The following is a 23,289-nucleotide window of genomic DNA, read 5'->3' as shown; positions in this document are numbered from 1 at the left end:
GCAAATACTTTTTGTCTTCATTTAAAATACAATTTTTATTGTTTTATACGGTGACACTTAAGTCACTTAAAAAAAGTGCAAGTACTTTTTGTCTTCATTTAAAATACAATTTTTATTGTTTTATACAGTGACACTTAAGTCACTTAAAAAAGATTGCAAATACTTTTTGTCTTCATTTAAAATACAATTTTTATTGTTTTATACAGTGACACTTAAGTCACTTAAAAAAGTGTGCAAATACTTTTTGTCTTCATTTAAAATACTATTTTTATTGTTTTATACAGTGACACTTAAGTCACAAAAAGTGTGCAAATACTTTTTTGTCTTCATTTAAATACCCTTTTTATTGTTTTATCTTTTAAACCATCTATTTAGGAAATGTTTCACTTAGTTTGCTTGTGTTAACGTTCTTTGAAACTAATTTAATTTAAAAAAAATTTGGAGCCACTGCATATCAGCCAAAGTTTCTTGTGTTTTGGCACATGAAATTCCACCCCACGTTTGGGATAATAATTTCGGTCCAATAAAAACTCTGAGAGCTTTTTGGATGACTGGTTATTGGTGAGGTCAGTTAATACCAGACGATGGCATGCGCACACCTACATGAGGACAAAAAAAAGTGTGACCACAACGAAGCACATACAATATTTCCCATAATGCCTAGCGGTGATACAGTGTCTAGAAACTGCGTGGCATGCGGTGAGAGAAATCCCATTAAAATTAGTGAGACGGAAGACTAGTGAGGTCACTGTGAGGTCAAAGGTCGAGTAGGATCGGTGGCACTTACTGCACGGCGAGCACAAGCTGCGTTACAGTCCCCAGGGTGCAGTTAGTAAGACAGTGTGGTTCTGGAGGCAACCCAGAGAAACAGGAGTAAACACACTTGTCAAAATAACACAAGCACATCAGACTCAGGTTAGCACTACATCGCTCTTCTGGCCGGTCCGGCGGGTATAACCTGGAAAAGCCTCGCTGTCCAATAAATATTAACATTACAACACTATAAAGTAGAATCTCTGTGAGATTAAAACCTGTCCAGGTCATATTCCTCCTTCAAATGTAATAATTATCATCTAATCAATTATAATCAGCATCAAATTGTATTTTGCCTTTAGATTTTGCACAGTTAACATTACAGCAGTGCAATATAATATAATATAATATAATATAATATAATATAATATAATATAATATAATATAATATAATATAATATAATATAATATAATATAATATAATATAATATTGTAATGCATACATAAATAAAATAAATAATTAAAATAAATAATATAATTTTTGTTTGTAATCCTATCAACAATGTATATATATATATATATATATATATATATATATATATTTATATTATTTATTTTTATTATTTATTTTATTTATAATATTTAAATAATTTATTTCACAACAAATGGCATATATGTGTGTGTATATATATATACATATATATCAGATATGCCATTTGTTGTGAAATATTGGAGATGTATAATTTTGGATGAAATGTGATCTGGACATGTCTTTGTGATTTTGACCCTTATATACAGTAACTCTGTGAAATATAGTTTTACTTGTGTAAACTCCTAATCTGTGCATGACAATCGCCGCCATTTAAAATAATTAATAGAGTTAATAAAATTACTAAAGTTTTCTTCTGTTGTACTGTATGTATTAATGCCTAGTAATAGCCATGATGTTTAAAACACAAATCCCAGATGCACACACACTGCTCACAAACAACCATCTTCCTTTAATGATGTTAAAATCTTTGTGAACGTGTCTTTGGCATTAACAGGGCATCATGGGTTTGTACGATGACGCGGCTCTGTCTGCGGACATGCTTTTTCATGTGCAGGATTAATCTTCTAAATGGATAGAGTTTGGCAGGCATCAAAAACTGGATACAACTTTATAACAGTGAATTAGAACATCCTGTATCCAAAGAAGTTATGTAAGCTAGTTTCACCGCGAAATAAAAAAAACAATAAGCAGCATGTGACTATGCTACCGTTAGCATTGCAACAAAGCAGCACGCTAAAGCATGCATTCAGACCTGCATTCAGGCAGCATTTGGAAGCTGGGAATGAGAATTTTTGATACTTTAATATAATAACATCATTTTGTATTTTGAATTTGCATTGTCCAAAGACCAAAACCTTCAACAAGCAGTCAAATTTATACTGTAATATACAATAAAAAAAAATAAAAAAAAGAGACAAATTAAATGCCTACGTACCCGCAGGAAAGAAAAACAAAAAAAATCACAAATTATATAATCTCATTAGTTTCTACTAGACAGCAAATGGAGACTTTTGACCCCGGTAATCTCACACGTCTCTCCTGTAGGGTTTCAGAAGAGATCTCAACGATGTCTCAAACTGTGCTCAGATTTGCCAAGACCAAAAGTCAGAAATCCTCAAACATTTTGACGAAAAAGACAGGAATGTTACTAAAGGCGAGACACCCCAGGTGAATAGGGTAACAAACTACAACTAATAGATATCACCATACTTCACCAGTTGATTGATTACATTAATAAAAAAAAAAATAAAAAAAAAAATGTTTTACAAGTTTTCTGAAATGTTATGTTAAAATATGCAAATGAGGCATTATCTAATTAAATGTGGACTAATTTGCATACATTTCTAGAACAAAAATCTGAACATTGTATGAAGTCAGGTTCAACATTCTTTTTTTTTATTTATATATATATATATATATTAGAGTCAAAGTTTTTTATTTTTTATTTTGGATATCTCCGTTTATCACTCCACAAATCATAAAATACTGTCAACAGCCAAAAATAAATACATTTTCATCATTTTTTTTAAATAAAATGTTATATATGGAAAATTATATATGAACAAATATGAACAAACCAAGTGGAGATTTCTGGCTCAATGTAGGAGAAAAACGGCCTTTAAAGAGATATACTGTAATTGAAATCTACAGACGCAAATAGATAAGGAGCTCTAAAAGTCTCAAAATTGACAGATGCATGAAAAAACACAGTTTTTGCCTGTAGTATCTCGCCTTAAAAAATAAATATGGTACATTTTTTATTTCACGTTGACTTTATGTCTCCTGAGCTATAAAAGGAGATGGTCCTCACTGCAGAACACGAAATCCAGGGGGAGGAGTTGGATCCAGATCCAACTCCTCCCACCTTACATATACCTAAACCTACCCATCCCCACCCCCTGATCCCTAAACCCACCCTTAAACCTACCCGTCTCCACCCCCTGATCCCTAAACCCACCCCTAAACCTACCCGTCTCCACCCCCTGATCCCTAAACCCACCCCTAAACCTACCCATCTCCACCCCCTGATCCCTAAACCCACCCCTAAACCTACCCATCTCCACCCCTTAAATCTGGATCCAACTCCGCCCCCTGGATCTCGTGTACTGCAGTGAGGTGCTACTGTATAAAAGAGCAACCTCCAAGCAATGAAATAAACCTCTCAGTTACCTCAAGACATCCAGGTTTCTCTGTGTCTCCGGATCTGTTGGGAGCAGCTGCGGATGAAGCGGAAAGCCTCCTCTCCTCCCTGAAGCTCTGCTCCAGTAGTTTCTTATTCAAGATTCGTGCAGCGTTCTCCGCTAGCGTGTATCCCGGCGGAGCGGACAGGTCCTGTCTGATGCTAATCCCCTCTGGGGTTTTCTCGCCCTGCGCCTCTACAATGAGCTGAACAGGGCTTGGGGACCGGCCCCGAGAGTTCCTTAAAGGCCCCTGTGCAGCACAAACACCGGGAGATTTGGGATCTGATGGCCCTGCTTCAGTGGGACGAGAGCGGCTAGGGGACTTGTTGAACTTCTGCATGGTGTCGTAAGCGACAGGCGTGTGGTCGATGATGTTGAAGAGGCTGGAGAGGCCGTCGTTGATGGTGGTGTGAACGGGACTGTCTCTAGTCGTCGTGGAACGAGCCCAAGCGGATTCATTGTTGCCTTTTTGCTGCTGGGAAGTGGTTGTTGGAGTGGGAGCACGAGTCTGGCCGACAGGTTGCTCTGCTTTGCCAGCGTTTGAGGGTTTCCTTTGGAGCTTGGGTGAGCCGTATTTCGGAGAACAACACGGGCGTTCAAACTTAGCCTGTACGACTGGCGAGTACTGCATTTTCCTAAGGCTCCTAGAAGGGGATGAGATGGGAGTAGAGCCTCCTTTGGGCGTTAGACATCGGTGAGGACTGCTTGTGATGGTGCGAAGAGCCTCCGTTTGCAGTCCCACGCTGATAGTCTGGGTGGTTTGCGTCCCCCGTGTGGTAAAACCATTCGTCTGGCATGCCATGTCCCGTAGCTGCCGTTCCGGAGGGCTGGATCCAGACGCAGATGATCGCATAGCAAATGCTTTTTCCTTCATGTCGTCACTCAGATTGCGAGACAGCTCCAGCTCTAATGATGAGGTAAATCCAACCGCAGGGCAAATCAATGGACGTTCTTCAGGTCTAAGTCCTGCCTCCAAGTGACTCCTAATCTCACATGGCCACGTTCCCCCAAACACCTCTTCTGCACCTCCTACGACCTCCCCTGCCTTTACTTGAGTCACTTTGGAGAACATGTACTCCTGCTCGGAGGTGCTTGGAGCTGAGCGCTCCCCTCGAGCGGGACTGTGGAGGACATGCACCCCAAACTGGTCTCCCCCTTGGGTCGCCCTGAGCGGGAGCATTTGGCAGTACTCAGGGTTACTTATGGTGTTGGTGGTCAAGGTGGCGCTGGTGGTCAGGAACCAGGAGGCTGGCTGGAATGCTTCTGAAGTCGACTCGGCCCTTCGGGATTCGGCCCAGGCCTCCATCCCCGGAGAGGGCATTACTGGGCCAGGAATGGGACAAGAGGCCAGGGAGCTGGTGGGCAGATCCCAACCCTTACTATTAAACTCCTCAATGTATTTGAGGTCATCTGGTGAAAGGGGAGGGGTCACGTCGTCCCGTATATGTTCGCCATGCTTGCTCTTATCTGGTAGGAAGGGGGAGCTGTCCATTAAACGCTGGAAGTCGCTCATGGAGCAAACTGACTTCGCCCTACGGAGGCAAAAACAGTTGAAAAGTTACAATGCTGTTATTAAACATCATACCTGACACTATTTTTGACTCGTCCGGCTTCTTGGATTATTTTTCACTCAGCTTAAAGCAATGCATTATGGGATTGATGCAATGCTCAAACAAAGTATCTTATTAAACAACACAATTCGCTGGAATTGTCTTTGCGTCAAGAGGGGTAAATATCTATGTTTGCAGGGTTAAAGGGATACTCCACTTTTTTGGGAGAGTTTTACCGTTTTCGAATCCATTCAGCCGATCTCCGGGTCTGGCGGTACCACTTTTAGCATAGCTTAGCATAGGTCATTGAATCGGACAGGACCATTTTGTAGCCTACAAAATCGCAACTTTACATTTTCCGTCGGTCTTAGTACACGATGTAACTACAGAAGAGTCAAGTTTTAAATAGGAAAAATATCGAAAATCTTTGGTCATTCTTTTAGACAGATGCTAATGGTCTTGTCCGATTCAATGATTTATGCTAAGCTATGCTAAAAGTGGTACCGCCAGACCCGGAGATCGGCTGAATGGATTCGAAAACGGTAAAACTCAACTGTTTAACTCTGGGGGAGTTGTAAAATGAGCCTATTTCCAAAAAAAGTGGAGTATCCCTTTAACCCTACTGTATGTTCCCCTAACCCTAACCCGGGGAACATAGGACCCTTTATCATATGTTCATTATGTGGCATATAAATCTGGGAAACATGGGGACCCTGGAAACTGGGGAACATTGGATTCTGGGAACATGGGACAGAACAAAGGAATGACTCCATAAGGAGAAGGGGTTAAAAGGATCGTAGTTGATTTGTGACCTGGTATGGACCAGGCCCCGTGGTTTGGCACGCGCGTGTTTCACGGATTAATTGCTAAGTTTCCCCATCAACTCAAAAATACCAGTCTCAGGCAAGTATTATTGTAAACACAGTCGGGAACACATGTCTAAAGTGAACGTAAACAGTTCAAATGTGTATCATTACATTGGATCCGTGCATTCGGTCTTAAAGTGACAGCAACCTATTAATGCATGCTGATGTCTAAGTCATTAAAGTTAATTAAACAACAAAACACAGCTTTAACAAATATTAAATCTATATTTACTTTATACAATATTGTTATTTTACATTTAGGCCTAATTATTACGTCTCTACCTGAATACACTACAGTTGGGCCTTACTTTATTTGTAATTTGTTTGTATTGTATATCTATCCTTGTAATCTTATTTTTTACTGACTGTTTACTTGTCTTTAGTAATGTTTGAATGTTATCAGTCAGGCTAGTTTTCGCTGTGGTATCGGAGTACTTAAACTGTGATTCAAGGAATAAATGGAAAGCAAAGTTACATTTGCCACACATGCATCAAAAACTGCAAAGTGATCCGAACCGTGGGTTTTGTGATCCGTTTAACCACTAATAAGGAGCATGTTGATGATACTATCTCGGTAGACAGCATGCCGGGTTTAATGTATCAGCCCCAAAGGAGAAGTATCATTATTAGAACAATACCAATGCACTGATGAAGTTATCTTTCTTTACTGCTGGGAAGTTTAATCTTCAGCCTCCTGAGATTAAACTGTTCCTTTCCATTTGTAATTCTCCGGAGAGGTTGCGGAAACAGCAACAACATCACAGTCTAAACATAGTTCAACACAGACACAGACTCAAACAAGGGCAAAGCGAGATCGATTTATCAGTACAGTTTCAAAGTGGGACGGTCGGGAAAAGACACTGAAGCTTATTTGCAGTAAACGAAACAACGTTGAGGAGACCTTTGAAAAGGACAATGATAAATGGACATTGGATCAATAACTCGACTCGTACATACACACACACACACACACACACACACACACACTCTTGTACATCTTTCTTTATGAGGACATTCACTGACACAATGCAATCTCTAGCCGCTTACCCTAACCTTACCCATCACAACTAAGTGCCTAACCCGAACCTTGACCCTAAACCGACCCTTAACCTCATTATAACCTTATCCCTAAAACCAAGTCTTGACCATCAAACAGGCCTTTAAAGGCTCTCAGAAATGTCCTCACTTTACTCTCTTTGTCCTCACTCCAATGGTCTAAAACTCAAACTGGTCCTCACAAAGATGTACAAGCACACACACACACACACACACACACATTTGAATTTATATATTCCTAAGAATTTGTATTCACACAACGCATAAAAAAAGCAAATTAGCAGTGTTTTCTAAGACCAGCATCACCTTTACTATTCATACTTTGGGATTTGACCAAACCCATTACTCACCCCTAACCCTAGAATAAACTTTGGCATTTAACTATTTGTACTATGGAGATGAATGACACCTCAAATAATTTGTGTTGTTAAGAAAAGGTGTGAGGATGTTACTTAAGCCCCTTTCACACAGCGCGATGATCCCGGAAAATTGCCGGGAAATTGCCAGAACGCCTTCTGTGTGAACGCAAACACGACCCGGGATTGATTCCGGCATCGATGCCGGGTTGGGGACCTAGTAACATTACCGTGTTCAGTCCCGGAATGTGCGCTGTGTGAACAAAGCCGTAATAATGCTGTGTCGTAGTGATGACGCTGAAGCCGGGATCGTTCGCCAGCTAGGGAAACGATACGTAATGCGCAAGTTTATGATCGAATCAGAGAAAAAAATGCACAAGAGTGGTTTCGCAGCTCATAAGCAAACTTAAGACGCTGCTGAGACATTACAAGTCACATCGATGTCACGGGTTGTGTGTGAACGCACTCTCTGATTCCGGAAAATCACTGGCAGTGTGAATGAACCAAAATCAAACGAACCCGGGTCAAATCCCGAGCTTGAAAGGGGCTTAAGTGATCAGACTTCCAGAAGAGACTCAAGCCATGTTTAGAGGCCAGAAGATCAGGATATAATACAACTTTCAGCATTGAAATATAAGATTATTTAGTTCATTTATGTCAAGCTTTGCTATTGACTTCTATATTCCCAAGAGAAGAACAAAACTTTCCTCATTTAGCACACACACACACACATGCAAAAAAAGAGTGTACCTGAGTAGGCTGCCGCCGCTCTGCTCTTCCTCAGGATAAATGACAGAATCCCCACTCTCAGAAATCTCATTCAGTGCCTAAAACAACAACACAGTTAAAACATTAAGCTTTTTATGAAATAATGGGGAAATAACTTTAAGAAATACTTCCAGGTTAGATCAGTATATTATTCATCTTTAATGCTGTCAGCAAGGTTTTAAAAGGGGGTCTTATCAAGTAAATAAGTCCTCTGATCTTATTTTTAATTGATCTTTTGAATGAAAGACTTTACTAAATAAACTCAAACTTTAAGAACTCAAATTTTCTTTCTCATGTTGATGTATTTCCTATTGAAACAGGATGCTGGACTGAACTAAAAACCTGAGATTTTGTGCAGCACATTTGAGTGCAGTGTGTGTTGTGATGCAGTCACAATGTAATAATTCTTACTCATTTCACATGCAAATAGGTTAGCCAATCATAATAGAGGTAGTTTGCATACAGTACAGAACTCTTTTACAGCAGCAAAAACAACCTGTTCAAATATAAGCAGTGTTGGGTAAGTTACTTTAAAAACGTAATTAGTTATAGTTACTAGTTACTTCTCACAAAAAGTAACTGCGTTAGTAACTGAATTACATCATTACAAAAGTAACTAATTACCAGGGAAAGTAACTATTGCGTTACTTAAAAAAATAAAAAATAAATAAAGTTTAAATATAAGAAATTTCTTGGATACCCCCAATATGAAATGTTAAATGAATTAAATGGACACTAAATAAAACATCTTATTATTATAAAACATTGTACACTAATCTACACTATTTTAATGTTGCTGTGGGACAATGTGAGAGACACCTATTAACTTAAATATTAAAATATTATCACTACTATAGTGGAACAACAAAACACAATCAGTGGTTTAGAACTTTTAATATTTATTGCACAGACCACAACTGGCCAACAAAAAAGTCTAAAAATAAATCATGCTTCTTAAGAAATGTACCAAAAATAAATAAATAGTAATAAAAAATATGCATACACTAGTGCATATAATTAAAATGATAAAACTCACACACCTTTACAACTGGTAGACATTCATAGCCTACTTGAAGTATTTTCTTCCTCACAATAGTAAGTTTAACAAAAAGTGCTCTCAATATAATACCGAACAATGTACCAACATAAATAATAATAATAAAATATAATCTTTTGGGGGTTTATTTTTATAACCTACAGAGAACGTCATCATCAGAGGTTATTTTAGCCAAATTCTAGTCATGTTTGCCGCACGTGTGTTTGAATGTTAGAATGTGTTTGAATGTTTGAACGTTCCCTGCAGGTTATTTTGGAGTTTATGTTATATAAACTAATTAAAACATTGCATATGATACCAATATGCTACAGAGATTATTCTAATGCTGAAATGTGTAATTTATTTATAAATAAAGTGTTTATGCTCGGACACATTAGGTCTCTCTTGCGCACTGTCGAGCGCGCTCGCGGCATTCGCCTCGCTTTTGTCCAGTCCGGCGCCTCATAAACACACACACCAGAGAAAAAAACTTTGCAGCTCATATGGCTGAGAGAGAGCCTACTCGGATGAAAACCGCTTCAGTGATCTCAATTATAGTAACGCCGCATTTTTATTGACAGTAACGGTAACGGCGTTGTAACGGAGGAAATAGTAATTAGTTAGATTACTCGTTACTGGAAAAAAATAACGCCGTTAGTAACGCCGTTTATTTATAACGCCGTTATTCCCATCATTGAATATAAGAGTCAGAAAGTGGATGGATAATGGTCACAAAAAAACTAGTGCTGGGCAACGATTAATCACGATTAATCGCATCCAAAATAAAAGTTTGTGTTTACATAATATTTGTGTGTGTACTGTGTATAATTATTTTGTATATATAAATACACACACATGCATGTATATATTTTTAAAAAAAGTGTTATTTATGTATCAAATATTTATATTTACATATATAATTTAAGTATAAATATATATACAGTATATACATGCAAATAATTCTTAAGTAAATACATGCATATGTGTGTATTTATATATACAATGTAATTATACACAGTACACACGTACATATATTTTGTAAACACAAACTTTTATTTTGGATGCGATTAATCGTGAAAAAAAAGACCTTGACTGAGATTATAGGTGCACCTTAAATAAATAAAAAATGCATGCTATGAAATGTGCATCATTGTGTAGTGTGACCTGATGTCTTGCTCCGTCTCTTACTTCGTTCAGATGGGAGAACCTCTTTTCGCTGTCCAGACGTGATGGAGGCGGCACCTCGGCCTCGCTCAAGGGGTCCAGCGAGAGGGCGTCCAGAAACAGGCTCTCCGGGGGCCGGTGTCCCTCACAGGGTCTGGTCCTGCCGGCCGGAGTGGCTTCTGAGTCCGAGTGTGAGCGCATGTGTGCAGCGGTGCAGGGTGAGCGTGGAGATCTAGGAGCCTTACACGGGCTCTCCTGAGGGGAGAAGACATGCGCTGCACCTCCTTCTGCTGACTGAACTATATCTCTCTGCATCTGGGGTGGAGGAGAGGAGATATCGGCTCTGTGTTAAAACCCTAGTGAGCTGTCTAGCAGGGGTTCACACACTTTTTAGTCAGCTAATGTAAAATATATAAATATATAATTTGAACATATTATTTTGATTGTTTTAACAATCAATTAGGGTTAGCAAAATATTTAAGTATATATGTAGTGCTGGGCAACGATTAATTGCGATTAATCGCATCCAAAATAAAAGTTTGTGTTTACATAATATATGTGTGTGTACTGTGTATAATTATATTGTATATATATATATATATATATATATATATATATATATATATATATATATATATATATATATATACAATATAATTATTGCATGGCTTTTCTCCATGCTGCTTTATATATATATATATATATAAATACACACATATGCATGTATTTATTTAAGAAAAATGTGTTATTTATATAAAAAATATTTATATATAATATAAATTATGTATAAATATATATATATACATTAATATTTCTTAAATATATACATGCATATGTGTGTATTTATATACAAAAGAATTATACACAGTATAGTACACACACTGACACACATATATAATGTTAACACAGACCTTTATTTTGGATGCGATTAATCATTGCCCAGCACAAATTTTTATATATATATATATATATATATATATTTTTTTTTTTTATATGTAATTAAAGTGAGCATAGCACGCATTGCATTCCCAAAATGCATGTTAAACTTACTGCATGGTTAATGAGAAGCAGCATTTATTGTGAACCAAGGCACTTTGAGATGCTGAAAACACGCATACAACACAGTCCCGAATGTCACATTCAATTTAATTATTAGCCTTTCATCAACTCAAAAACCTCTTGCGTTTTTCTTCACAAACCCCTATTTGGGAAACCCTGCTCCAAGACACTGACCTAAATGAAACCTGAGCGATTCTCACAGGAGTCTTCCAGTATAGTTTCGCGTTATTAAGTTGCTCAAATAAAATCACATACAAATATTATATTGAACTATTTAGTGTTACTTTCCAGCATTGAACGCATTCACATATCTTGTCTGCCATTTTACATACCGCTTTTAAGGTATTGAAATGTATAAGTGAAACAAGTAGGAATTACACCCCAGACCTTTTCCATCTTGTGGTGCATATCCCGTAAGCTGCGGTCCCATTCCTGCCTCTCTTTCTCGAAGCGCTCCAGAAGATCATTCCTCTCGCAGGTCCAGCGCTTTTCTCCATGCTGCAGTTTCCAGCGCAGCTCCAGTGCCGTGCTGTGACTGTCGGCCAGTAGACGGCGCTGTTCCTCCCGTTCCTGTTGAGCCGCGTCTGCAACACCGGCATCTTCATCTTCTTCATCTGCGCCTGCAGACTCACCTCTGACCTCCTGCAGCTGCATGCACAACAGCAGAGACATGAAGAAGAGCATTAATGCTTGCATAGGGTGTGTTTGGAACAGAATACTTCTCATTCTACTCTCTAAAAAACGCTGGGTTGTTTTAAAGGTGCTCGAAGCGATGTTGGGTGACGTCACTTCTTGTTGACGTTCGAAGTATTGTCAAACAAAACAGAGGCTAGCTCCTCCTCATCCCGTCCCCTCCCCCTCCCTCCTGTGCTTCCTGAAACAGGCTTTTCCGATGTAAATTCGGGGCTTTGTGCGTTCCTTCTCCTTCTCCCTCTTCTTTGCTATTTGTTCATTGTAACGTCGTCTCTTTGGTCGTGTGTCGGCCATATCAATATTCAAGAGAATATAATTCGAACATTGGTCGTTGTCGTTGTCTAGGACATCTCTCCTCTAGCTAACTTCCCTCTTCATGCTTCTCTCTCCTCCACTCCCCCCTTCATGTGCACTAACCCCCCAACCCCCACGCCCACATCATTCTTGTCGGTTATTGGCTGGAACACTGTTTGTTATGTTTCGTGGTCCAGGCTGGGCCAGTTTGTTTTTGTTGTCGTTTGTGGAGCCTGGGCTGTCTACAGAGACCGCGTTTTTTTACAGTGTGTTCAGGGGACAGGCAGCTAGCGGATAGTGAGATGTTTGCTGTATGTGACAAAAAATGTTTCAGCCTAAAAAACGCGTGACATCGCTTAGAGCACCTTTAACCCAATTTGGGGTCAAATATGGACAAACCTAAACATTGGGTAAAAAATTTACTTTAAAAATGTAACCCAACGACTGGGTTTGTCCATATTTGACCCAAAGTTGGGTTGAAACAACCCAGCATTTTTTAGAGTGTAGCTTTACAGAGCGTGCACAGTATGCAAACTTTATGTATGCACAAAATGACGTGCTACCAAAATGCGCAGTTTACATCCAATGGCCACTGTGTGGAACACTGTATCCCACAATGCAATGCACTAGACTTGTACAGTGTGACCGTAATTACAGTCGTGTTTTGTAACATCTAGCCTACTTCTTGACTCATTATTTATTCAGATTGCCAGCAGTTGATGCAAAAAATTGACTAAAAATACTAAATAACCAGATTTATTTACAATATGATAATAGGATACCACTTGCTGAATTAAACATGCAATATATTGACATCATATGACAACAATCGAACAAAAAGTATATTAGTATATAGTGCATACTGCACGGTATGGGGTAAGAGTTCAATTCTGAACAGCCTTCAAATGCACAGACTAGCCTATATATTTAGCTATTTAGCTAAGTAGAGTCATGTTTAAGTTTGCCAGATTGCCTTTATGATTAGTGCAGTAAAGTCCAAACACACCTCCCTCACGTCTAGCCAGATGTTCCTCAATCTATCCGTTGTCTGAATGAGCAGGGCTTCTCTGACATCTGCTTCCTTTTAATAGGCCATGAGTGTGTTTGACGGCCGAAGTGCACTAAATATAGCTGGCTATTTCAAGACGCTCCCTAACCTCCACGACACCGAAACAGCCACTGTAAGCTGAAAGCAATGCATGGCACTGCAGATGCTTGACGTCTAAGCATAAGATTTATGTCTGGTTAAGATATCAAGAAATTCAGTTTTATGACAAGACCAAGTTTTTCAAATTTGACCTTTCAGAAAGTCATCTTAGACTTTGATAAAATTGATTAATGGCTGAAAAATGCTAAATTCTCTATAGTTCAAAAGTTTTGGATTGGTAAGATTTTGTTTTAATGTTTTTTAAAGAAGCCTCTTAGGCTCACCAATGCTGCATTTATTTGATTTGTTTCAAAAATACAGTAAAACAGTAATATTGTGAAATAGAACAATTTAAAATAAATGTTTTTCTATTTGAATCTATTTTATTAAAATATATATTAAAATGTATTAATGTAATTTATTGAAGATGCAAAGCTGAATTTTCAGCATCATTACTCCAGTCTTCAGTGTCACATGATCCTTATGAAATCATTGTAATATGCTGATTTGCTGCTCAAGAAACATTTCTTATAATTAGTATTATCAATAAATATAACTTTTGATCAATTGAATGTATCTTTTAATACAATTATTAAATTCATTTTTATTTTAAATAATGTTGTACCAATTCTACATTGTATATATACACAATTTTAAATATGCAGATATTGTATATATATATATAATGAATTATTATGAATTATTATGTATGCATGTAAATATATATATATATATATATATATATATATATATATTTCAATGCAGAATTGATAAAAAATTCTGATCTAATAAAAGTGAACTATTTCCCATAACATTTGAGTGTATTTATTCTATATATATTCTAATATCAGACTGTTGACTGCGTGAGTGACTGTTAATGGAGTTGATATAGAGTGTTACAAATTAGAGGAAGACCAAGCCTTCTGAGGTTTCATGCCTGAGCCCTGATCATGCAGGTGTGCTGTACAGTCGTTCACAGGTGATTCTGCTGTCATGTAAGTGTTGTTTCTGCACCTTCGTGACGTGACTCCTCATCTCAGCGCGCTGGATCTCCCACGCCGCTCTCTCATTGGCCAGTGTCTGCTGCATCTGCCAGCGCCGCTGCGCCTCCTCCCGAAGCTCCGCCCTGAACTCCTCCAGGAGAGAGCGAAGAGCGTGTAGCACACGGAGACTCTCCCCTGCCTGGAGATAGACACAGATACACACAGAGGACTGTAATGATGCTGTTTGAGCATGAAAAAGATCTGCAAAGTTACAGAGTCCCTCGAGCGGGAGTTCTTCTCTATATCAGTGTCACTGTTTCTGAACTCCCTGAAACGCCTCCATTGTAGTCTTGAGTTTTCTTTCGGGAACGAACACGTCACAATATTCCTCATTTAAATAATTAATACGCAGAATAAAGGGGCGGGGCCTGGATGAGTTAGTTAGTGGTGTGTTCAAACTCGCTGGTTATGGTAAGAGGCGGGACATTTCCGATTGACCAATCACAACACACTGCTCCAGCCGACCAATCAGAGCACAGTGTGCTTTTCAGAAGGAGGGGCTTCATAGAGACAAGAACTAAACAGTAGTAGTGGGAAGTTCGGATAATTTTACTGACTCTTTGAATCTCGTTCATCAAAATGACCAAATCTTTTTTCAAAACATTTCGTTAATTTCAGCAGAATGTATTTAAAATGTTACACGTTAGCCAAATTCCCCAAACACATCAAATGTTGATCGCATTTAGAATGGAAGAAAAAGGCGAGGCCAAATTATGAGAAACAGAAACGATTAATTAATTTATCTTGGTCTTCAGGCTATGCAGTGTGTTAGTTTACCTCACCTCCCGATCTGAGCCGTTCGTTCATCCCGTGATCCTCATAAACTGAGCTATGCTGTCGGTACCGGATACAGAATTGATTGGTTCACGTTTCGAGTCTATGGACTTCGGGTTCGAGTCATTTGTTCATCATGTGACAGCCCCATATAGGCTGAGCTATGCTGTCGGTACCGGATGCAGAACTGATTAGTTCATCTTTTGAGTCTTCGGGTTCGGGTTCGAGTCATTCGTTCATCACGTGACAAAGACTCAGAAGAATCAGACCCGAAGACTCGAGAGGTGAACTAATCATTTCTCTTTCCGGTACCGACAGCATAGCCTCTATGGGACTGACGGGAAGAATGAAATACTCGGACCCGAACCCGAAGACTTGAGAGATGAACTAATCAGTTCTGCATCCGGTACCGACAGCATAGCTCAGCCTATATGGGGCTGTCACATGATGAACAAATGACTCGAACCCGAAGTCCATAGATTCGAAACGTGAACTAATCAATTCTCTTTCCGGTACCGACAGCATAGCCTCTATGGGACTGACGGGAAGAACGAAATACTCGGACCCGAACCCGAAGACTCGAGAGGTGAACTAATCATTTCAGTTTCCACTCCAGAACCCATAGGATGCTGCGCATGCGCGGTCAACACAAAATGAACGAATCACTCTCTGAGACAACTCGGTAGTCCCGAGTCATATTAAAGATTCGTTCAAAATGAACGTTTATGATCGACCCATCACAACTAAACAGAGCGTTACTGGCAGACTGGGAAGAGAGGAGCTGCAACAATGTACAATATGTGAAAAATAATGTGTTTTATGAACATTCAAAGATGAAACTGTTCTAGTAGAGCACGAAAACTGAATCAAGACTTTGTGACAGTCATATTATTGCTTTCTAGGGAAAATAAGTGAGATTTTACGAAGCATGTGAAGGGTAGTTAAATGCGTTTCCAATAAAGAATTCAGTAGTTGTGTGTTTGTATTATTAATTAAGTAGATGTGGGAGAAAGTTAATCATGATACAATAAAGCCAGCAGCACCTCTCCTCAGCGGCTTTAATTAAAGGAACAGTTCTGTCATTATTTATTCACCCTCATGTCAGTTCAAATGCATCTTCCTTAAACGGAGAGTTAGTCAAGTCAAGTCAAGTCACCCTCATTTATATAGCGCTTTTTACAATACAGATTGTTTCAAAGCACCTTTACAGTGATAACAGGAAAATAATGCAACAATGTTTGTTTCTGCTGTATAGCAGATCTAGAAGAAAATAGTGTCATAGTCCAGCTTGAGTAAGTTCAGTGAAGGTTCATTTTGTTGTAAAAAAAGAAATTAATTTAGTTAATTTACATATAAAGCCGCTCTGGAGAAAACAATGATGTCATCATCCAGGGGTGCGTTTCCCAAAAGCATTGTTAGCCAACTATGTTCGCAAGTTCCGTCGTTATCAGCAGTTCAGCGAGTCGGTGTTTCCCGAAACCATCGTTCTAACGAACATTCGCACACAGCATCGCAGAGTTGTGTGGTTTGACGACAGCTCTCGACCTGTGGTTAGAAGCAGAGTTTCTAGTTTGCATGACATGTGGACTTAATAAATCCTTATCTTGAGCAAAATAAGCAATCTGACATTCAGTGCAATCTGTGTCTTTAATTTAGAATACATACAAATGTCATTTACGTCTTTTAGTTTGTCAAGAGATTTAAAGCACCGTTTCTGAAGTGTGTGCATGTGCGAACGTGTTCTGCTATGTAAGAACGAGCCTCTATGATTGAATCTGGAAATAAAGCAAAATAACTGAGAAAAATTAGAAACAGTCCTCGGATGTCATGTCTGTAATTTATAGCAAAACATATAGCGTTAATTAGATCTCAAACAGATTCATTAAAAGAAGTTATTACTCCACAACGTGCGTGACGTCATAAACCAACGTGGTTGAACGACCACTTTGTGACAATACGGTTTCGGGAAACAATAATGAATAGCTAGTTGATTTCTTCAACGATGTATTGTACTATGGTAGTGAAGCAGCGAGTTACGGCGTTGTTCGGGTAACACACCCCAGCTCAGTTCAGTTCTCATATACAGACCCTTTCCAAAAAATTAGAATATCATGGAAAAGTTTATTTATTTCCATAATTCCATTCAAAACGTTAAACTTCCATAGATTATAGATTCAGGGCCCTACAACTTAAACGATTTCAAGTATTTAGTTGTTTATTTGTACATAATTTGGGCTTCCAGCTCATAAAACCCATGAAAACAGGATTTCAAAAAATTTGAATATTACATGAAATCACACAGTAATTACACAGTGATACCATGGTCATTGAACCAGGTTTTGGTTATTTTGGCAGTGTGGGCAGGTGCAAATCCTGCTGGAAAATGAAGGACGCATGAAGTGTTCTGGAAATGTCCTGGTAGACGGCTGCGTTGACTCTGGATTTAATAAAGCACAGTGGACCAAAGTCCTCTTTTCTGATGAGAGCAAATTTTGCATCTCATTTGGAAACCAAGGTCCCAGAGTCTGGAGGAAGAATGGAGAGGCACACAATCTAAGATGCTTGAAGTCCAGTGTGAAGTTTCCACAGTCTGTGTTGGTCATCGGCTGGTGTTGGTCCACTGTGCTGTCCACTCAACGCAGCCGTCTACCAGGACATGTCCAGAGCACTTCATGCTTCCTTCAGCAGACAAGCTTTATGGAGATGCTGACTTCATTTTCCAGCAGGATTTGCACCTGCCCACACTGCCAAAAGAACCAAAACCTGGTTCAATGACCATGGTATCACTGTGTAATTACTGTGTGATTTCATGTAATATTCAAATTTTTTGAAATCCTGTTTTCGTGGGTTTTATGAGCTGGAAGCCCAAATTATGTACAAATAAACAACTAAATACTTGAAATTGTTTAAGTTGTAGGGCCCTGAATCTGTAATCTATGGAAGTTTAACGTTTTGAATGGAATTATGGAAATAAATAAACTTTTCCATGATATTCAAATTTTTTGGAAAGGGTCTGTAATGCAGTCAATGCAGGCAGATCAATAATATTGTTGAATATTAAATGTCCCCAACTAAGCAAACCAAAAGCGACAAAGGTTAGTGTTAAAAGTTCGTGTAAATGAAACCAGAGAGTTCTTAAGTTCTGAGACGCATTAATATCAAATCTCTCTTAAGTATGAAGTGTGCAGTTTCTGTGGCGCAAAACAGAAATGCAATACAAACCAATTTTCATGAACAATATTTTCAGATTCACCGTTGATTGAAATAATGTTATAATTCAGCTCCATCCAAACACACTGCATTTGAATTTAGTCAAGCCAGTGGTGCAGAAATAACACACTTTATTGGTAATGTCATAAGAGTGACAGTTCGATAAACCGATATCGTACTAAGGAACATGTCTGTGCTCGTTAGATTGTGTGTAAGCTTGGTCAGCACAGCATCGATGGAGCCAATTGCATTTGCGTCAAAAGTGTGTGTTCAGCAGAAATGGAAATTCAGTTAAAACCATGGGCACGCTGAGAAATACATAAGCAAAATGATCTCTAGGGAAAAAGCCACATATATATACACGTCTAAACAAGACGATGTGACCGCTTTTTATGATTTGTTAAACTAAAGTGGTTTACAAACTCCTGCACTTAGAGAGGTTAAATAATAGACTAGAGCCGAGAGAACGTTTAAACCGCTGCTACTGAAACATTAACACTGCTTTAATATTTACTCCAGAAAACAAAGGAGGGAGATTTTAAGGTCACTACACACATTTACATTTTATTTTTTCTATAGGTTGTTCAATAAATAAAGGGAAGAATATGATTAGCAACAACCACCATGTCAAAACACTGAAGATTATTATAGCTTTTCTAATGTTAATACCTTTTTAAAGGGATAGTTCACCCAAAAATTTTAATTCTGTTATGTTACTATCCAAAACCTGTATGAATTTCTTTCTTCTGCTGAACACAAAAGATATCTGACAAATGTCAAACGGTTCATCGCCTCTTTGACTTCCATAGTATTTTTTTTCCTACTATGGAAGTCAATGGCATCCATCAACTGCTTGGTTACCCATATTCTTCAAAATATAATATTTTGTGTTCAGCAGAAGAAAGAAATTCATACGGGTTTGAGTGACTGAAACCAGAATTTTCATTTTTGAGTGAACTATCCCTTTAAGATGAATCCCTTGTATTATTTTTCCACATATTTGACCTGTTTCTGGTGCTGGAATCTCTCTGGAGACAGCAGGAGAGGGCCGGGCTCTGTGAGGTCACTTCCTGTGATTTGGCCACACACTTTGTCTTCCCTTCCCATCTCTCCATCACCCTGGTCGATCATAACGGCCAGTTCTGGAATGTTCTCCAATCGTTCGTACTGAAGAAACAAGTAAGAGAGAAAGCACAGAAAATGTTTACAGTTAAAGTTTAATCAAAAATAAATAATAAATAAAATAAAAACGAAATAAAATCGAATGTTTTTTCTTTTCATAAAAAAACCCTAAGGGCCCTATCTTGCACCCAGCGCAATTGACTTTGTACACCGACGCATGTTTCATTCCTATTTTGCACCCGCGCAAAGCGCGCTTTTCCCTCCACAGAAGCACGTCGCTAAACTAGGGAATGAACTTGCGCTCTCTGGGCGGTTCAGCGCAAAAAAGGAGGCGTGTTTTTGCGCAAACGTTCCCTGGTGCTATTTTACTGTTCCATAAAACAATTGCGCCACTGGCCAGAAAAAACCTAGTCTAAAGTCAGTGGCGCGTTGCTCATTATGCTATTTTAAGGGCGCATGCTTGACCATAATGTATAGAGTGCACAAACGCTCATACACTGTGATTCTCTAATCTACACAGAAGCAGCAGTTTTCATTTTTGCAAATCATATTATTACAAACGATAGATAGATAGATAGATAGATAGATAGATAGATAGATAGATAGATAGATAGATAGATAGATAGATAATTTATTATAAATATAATAATTTATTATAAAAGCATACATCTAGCTTACACATTTACCCACATTATTATATGCCTGTTTAGCCGAAGCTAACTTGGGTGTGTTTCTCCCATCCCCAATGTCACTTCTCTCTCTTTTACGGCCGTGACGAGAGCGTTGCTCTCCTCGGCTGTGAACCGCTCTTGACGCGCGCCTGGCAAATCCGCCGTTATAATAGCAATCCGCCAAGGAAAAAGTGCGTCTGCTCTTAAAGGGAATGTGAGATGATGCTCTGATTGGTTTATTTCACGTTACGCCCAAACCACACCTATGAATAATGAAGCTACTTCAGACCAACCCCTTTTAGATTTGCGCCCGGCGCAAGAGTCATTTATCCCGCCGGGAAAATAGCAACAGCGCCGAGACCCGCCCACAAAGTTACTTGCGCTTTGCGCTTTGACACTTGCGTTTCAGATCGTTAAAATAGGGCCCTAAAACTTTTATTATATATTATTTAATATTTTTATTTTACATTTTATTATTTTATTATTTATATTTAATTTATTTTTTTAATTTAATTATATTTTTTCATTATTTATATATTTTATTTTATAATATATATATATATATATATATATATATATATATATATATATATATATATATATATAAAATTTTTATTTTTTGTATGGTATGGTATGGTAAATCCTGACCAAGACATTTCTTGATTCGCTGAGTCTATAAAAAAGTCTATAAAATATCAATGCAATATTAAATGTATAAAGATAAAAAAAAAATGTATGTTTACATTTAGTCATTTACCACATGCTTTATTCAAAGTGACAATTTTTTCTTTTGTGATTAGTACTGGATTATGCATGTATCATTATGCACAGTATTAATGTACTCATGCATTTGTCAGATGCTTTTATCTAAAGTGACTTACATTGCATTCAAGGTATACATATTACTCGTTAATGCATTGCCCAAGTTTTTAAACATACAATTAAACAATTGTTCAATAAATTCTTTTTAATGCAGAATTGATTAAAAAAAAAATATTTTCATTTTTTTTTATTAAAATGAACTATTTCACACAATATTTGTGTATTTAATTGCTTAGAAACATTCTAATATCAGATTCATGAGTGTGTGAGTGAATGTTAATAGAGTCGATGTGATGCAGTGTATTACAAATCATTCACTTCTGAGGTTTCATGTCAGTAAGGGTGTGCCATCTCTACTGTTTGAGCTACAGGAACCATGATATATTGACATGCTGTAAAAAATAAATAAATCCAGTCTAATATTTCAGCACTGGAAATATTTCTGAGCTTCATTGTTATCATTTGTTTACAGCAGCTGTTGTAGATATGACAGATGGACTGGGAAATGAAAAATCATACAACATGTGCTCACACTAATTCACACTGTTCCAATACTGAACTATTATGGTTTGTCAGACGACCTACTGCCACAAACGAGACAAATTTTTTTTGTTGCATATCAGACAGTCAAAGGAGTGGTATAATGCCCTTTTCACAAGATGTAAAATAAGTCTTTGATGTCCCCAGAGTGTGTGTGTGAAGTTTTAGCTCAAAATACCCCACAGATATTTATATAAAGCATGTTAAAATTGTCACTTTTTTAGGTTGAGCAAAAACGCACTGGTTTTGTGTCTGTCCCTTTAAATGCAAATGAGCTGCTGCTCCCGGCACAGGGGGCGGAGCTTCAAGAGCTTGTGTCTTTTTACCTCACACACACATGCACTGAAAATTTCAAAAACTTTTAGCCTTTTATGTTCAAACCGGAGTCAGAAAGATGGAGAGACTCAAGCAGTGACAACATGTAGACAACATTTCTGAATGGTTAGTTGATGAATTTATGTGGCTTATGTGTAGTTATCTTCTAGTCATTGATTAGCATATTCTGTCATGATAATCTATAAATCGTGTTCCGGGGGCGGGGTTTATGTAAATTCTAGGGTTGGTGATGTCACTAACCCGTGTAGTCCCTACCAGCCGTTTGTTGTAGTCCTTAAAAAGCAATTTCTTTAAAAGAAAATATCTCCCTTTGCTTTGAACTTCGAGCGTCGTAACTTTGCAGATGTTGTTTATGCTCAAACAGCAACATTACACACTAACTAAAGTTAGAAAAGTGAAATCATAATCAACCACCCCTTTAATTATATCTGAGCTCAGTCAATTCAGGGTCAACTAGGGTAGTTATTCTGGATCACCTCAGCATGTGCACCTTCATCCACACCGTCTGTCCTGCGACCGAGCCTCCAGTGCATGAGGATCCAGCGCAGCTTCATGTACACGATCACTATATTGTGGCGGAACAATCTCACTTCCTGTTGCAGCTGGACTCTTTCCTGCGGCCATGTTGGCTCATGGGACTGAAGTCCCTGCAGCTCGAGTCCTCGCCGTGCCTCTGCGCGCCTCCTCTCCTCCTCCTTCGCAAGAAAAAACATTCAGAATAGACAAGAGTGATAGAAAATATTATGATTATTAAAGGGATATTTCACCGCTGGAAAGATGAATGCGTATTTAAATTGGCTCATTTATGTAGTAGAAATGTGAAATTATTTTAGAAGTTGGTGCCTTCTAGACTGAGAAAAGCCAGAAAATGTATTTTTGGCTCATGTGGATGAAAGACTACAACTCCCAGAATGCACTTGCTTCGCTGCCCTACGAGGACACTCCCAAGCCACGCCTACCGGTTACAGAGGGCAGTATCGGGAGAAATGATACAGCTAGGCTACTAGTCGACTCGAAACTGAAAAGACGGCGTTTTATCGTGAGATCCCCCTATGGGCGGGTTGAACACATGCGGGACGAGCTCCTCCTACTGGCTGGAGTCTCTCGCCTCTGGACAAAAGAGCCTCTGATGAGCTAAATGACGATTTTTGCGTCATCTGAGTTTTTTTCCAGATACACAATACAGAAATCTCTCGTCTCAGGGGGACATGAGGGAGGGAAGCACGGTCACTCGAAAATACTACCGGGTTTCTACTGATACAAAGCTTAACGCTAATCGGTGAAGTATCCTTTTAA

The 23,289-nt window shown here is 38.4% G+C and overlaps 1 protein-coding gene across 4 annotated transcripts in view; it reads right to left on the bottom strand.

The window, feature by feature from the left end:
- mtcl1 (microtubule crosslinking factor 1) overlaps positions 1–23,289 on the bottom strand; it is a 92,316-nt gene that overhangs the window by 4,456 nt on the left and 64,571 nt on the right. For 3 of the 4 annotated variants that reach the window (XM_084411885.1, XM_084411886.1, XM_084411887.1), the window contains 7 exons: positions 22,470–22,688; positions 19,508–19,669; positions 14,490–14,657; positions 11,729–11,989; positions 10,307–10,597; positions 8,065–8,141; positions 3,476–5,018 (listed from right to left, as the gene is read on the bottom strand). In XM_084411885.1, the coding sequence (XP_084268011.1) occupies positions 3,476–5,018; positions 8,065–8,141; positions 10,307–10,597; positions 11,729–11,989; positions 14,490–14,657; positions 19,508–19,669; positions 22,470–22,688 (2,721 nt within the window). Of the gene's footprint in view, positions 1–787; positions 849–3,475; positions 5,019–8,064; positions 8,142–10,306; positions 10,598–11,728; positions 11,990–14,489; positions 14,658–19,507; positions 19,670–22,469; positions 22,689–23,289 lie in introns of all 4 variants that reach the window. The other variant, XM_084411888.1, reaches the window with a different exon arrangement.

The sequence above is a fragment of the Rutilus rutilus genome (assembly GCF_951802725.1).
Source record: "Rutilus rutilus genome assembly, chromosome: 6".
NCBI classification, from domain to species: domain Eukaryota; kingdom Metazoa; phylum Chordata; class Actinopteri; order Cypriniformes; family Leuciscidae; genus Rutilus; species Rutilus rutilus.
The sequence above is the reverse complement of the archived record's forward strand: the minus strand, read 5'-3'. Positions and strand labels throughout refer to the sequence as shown.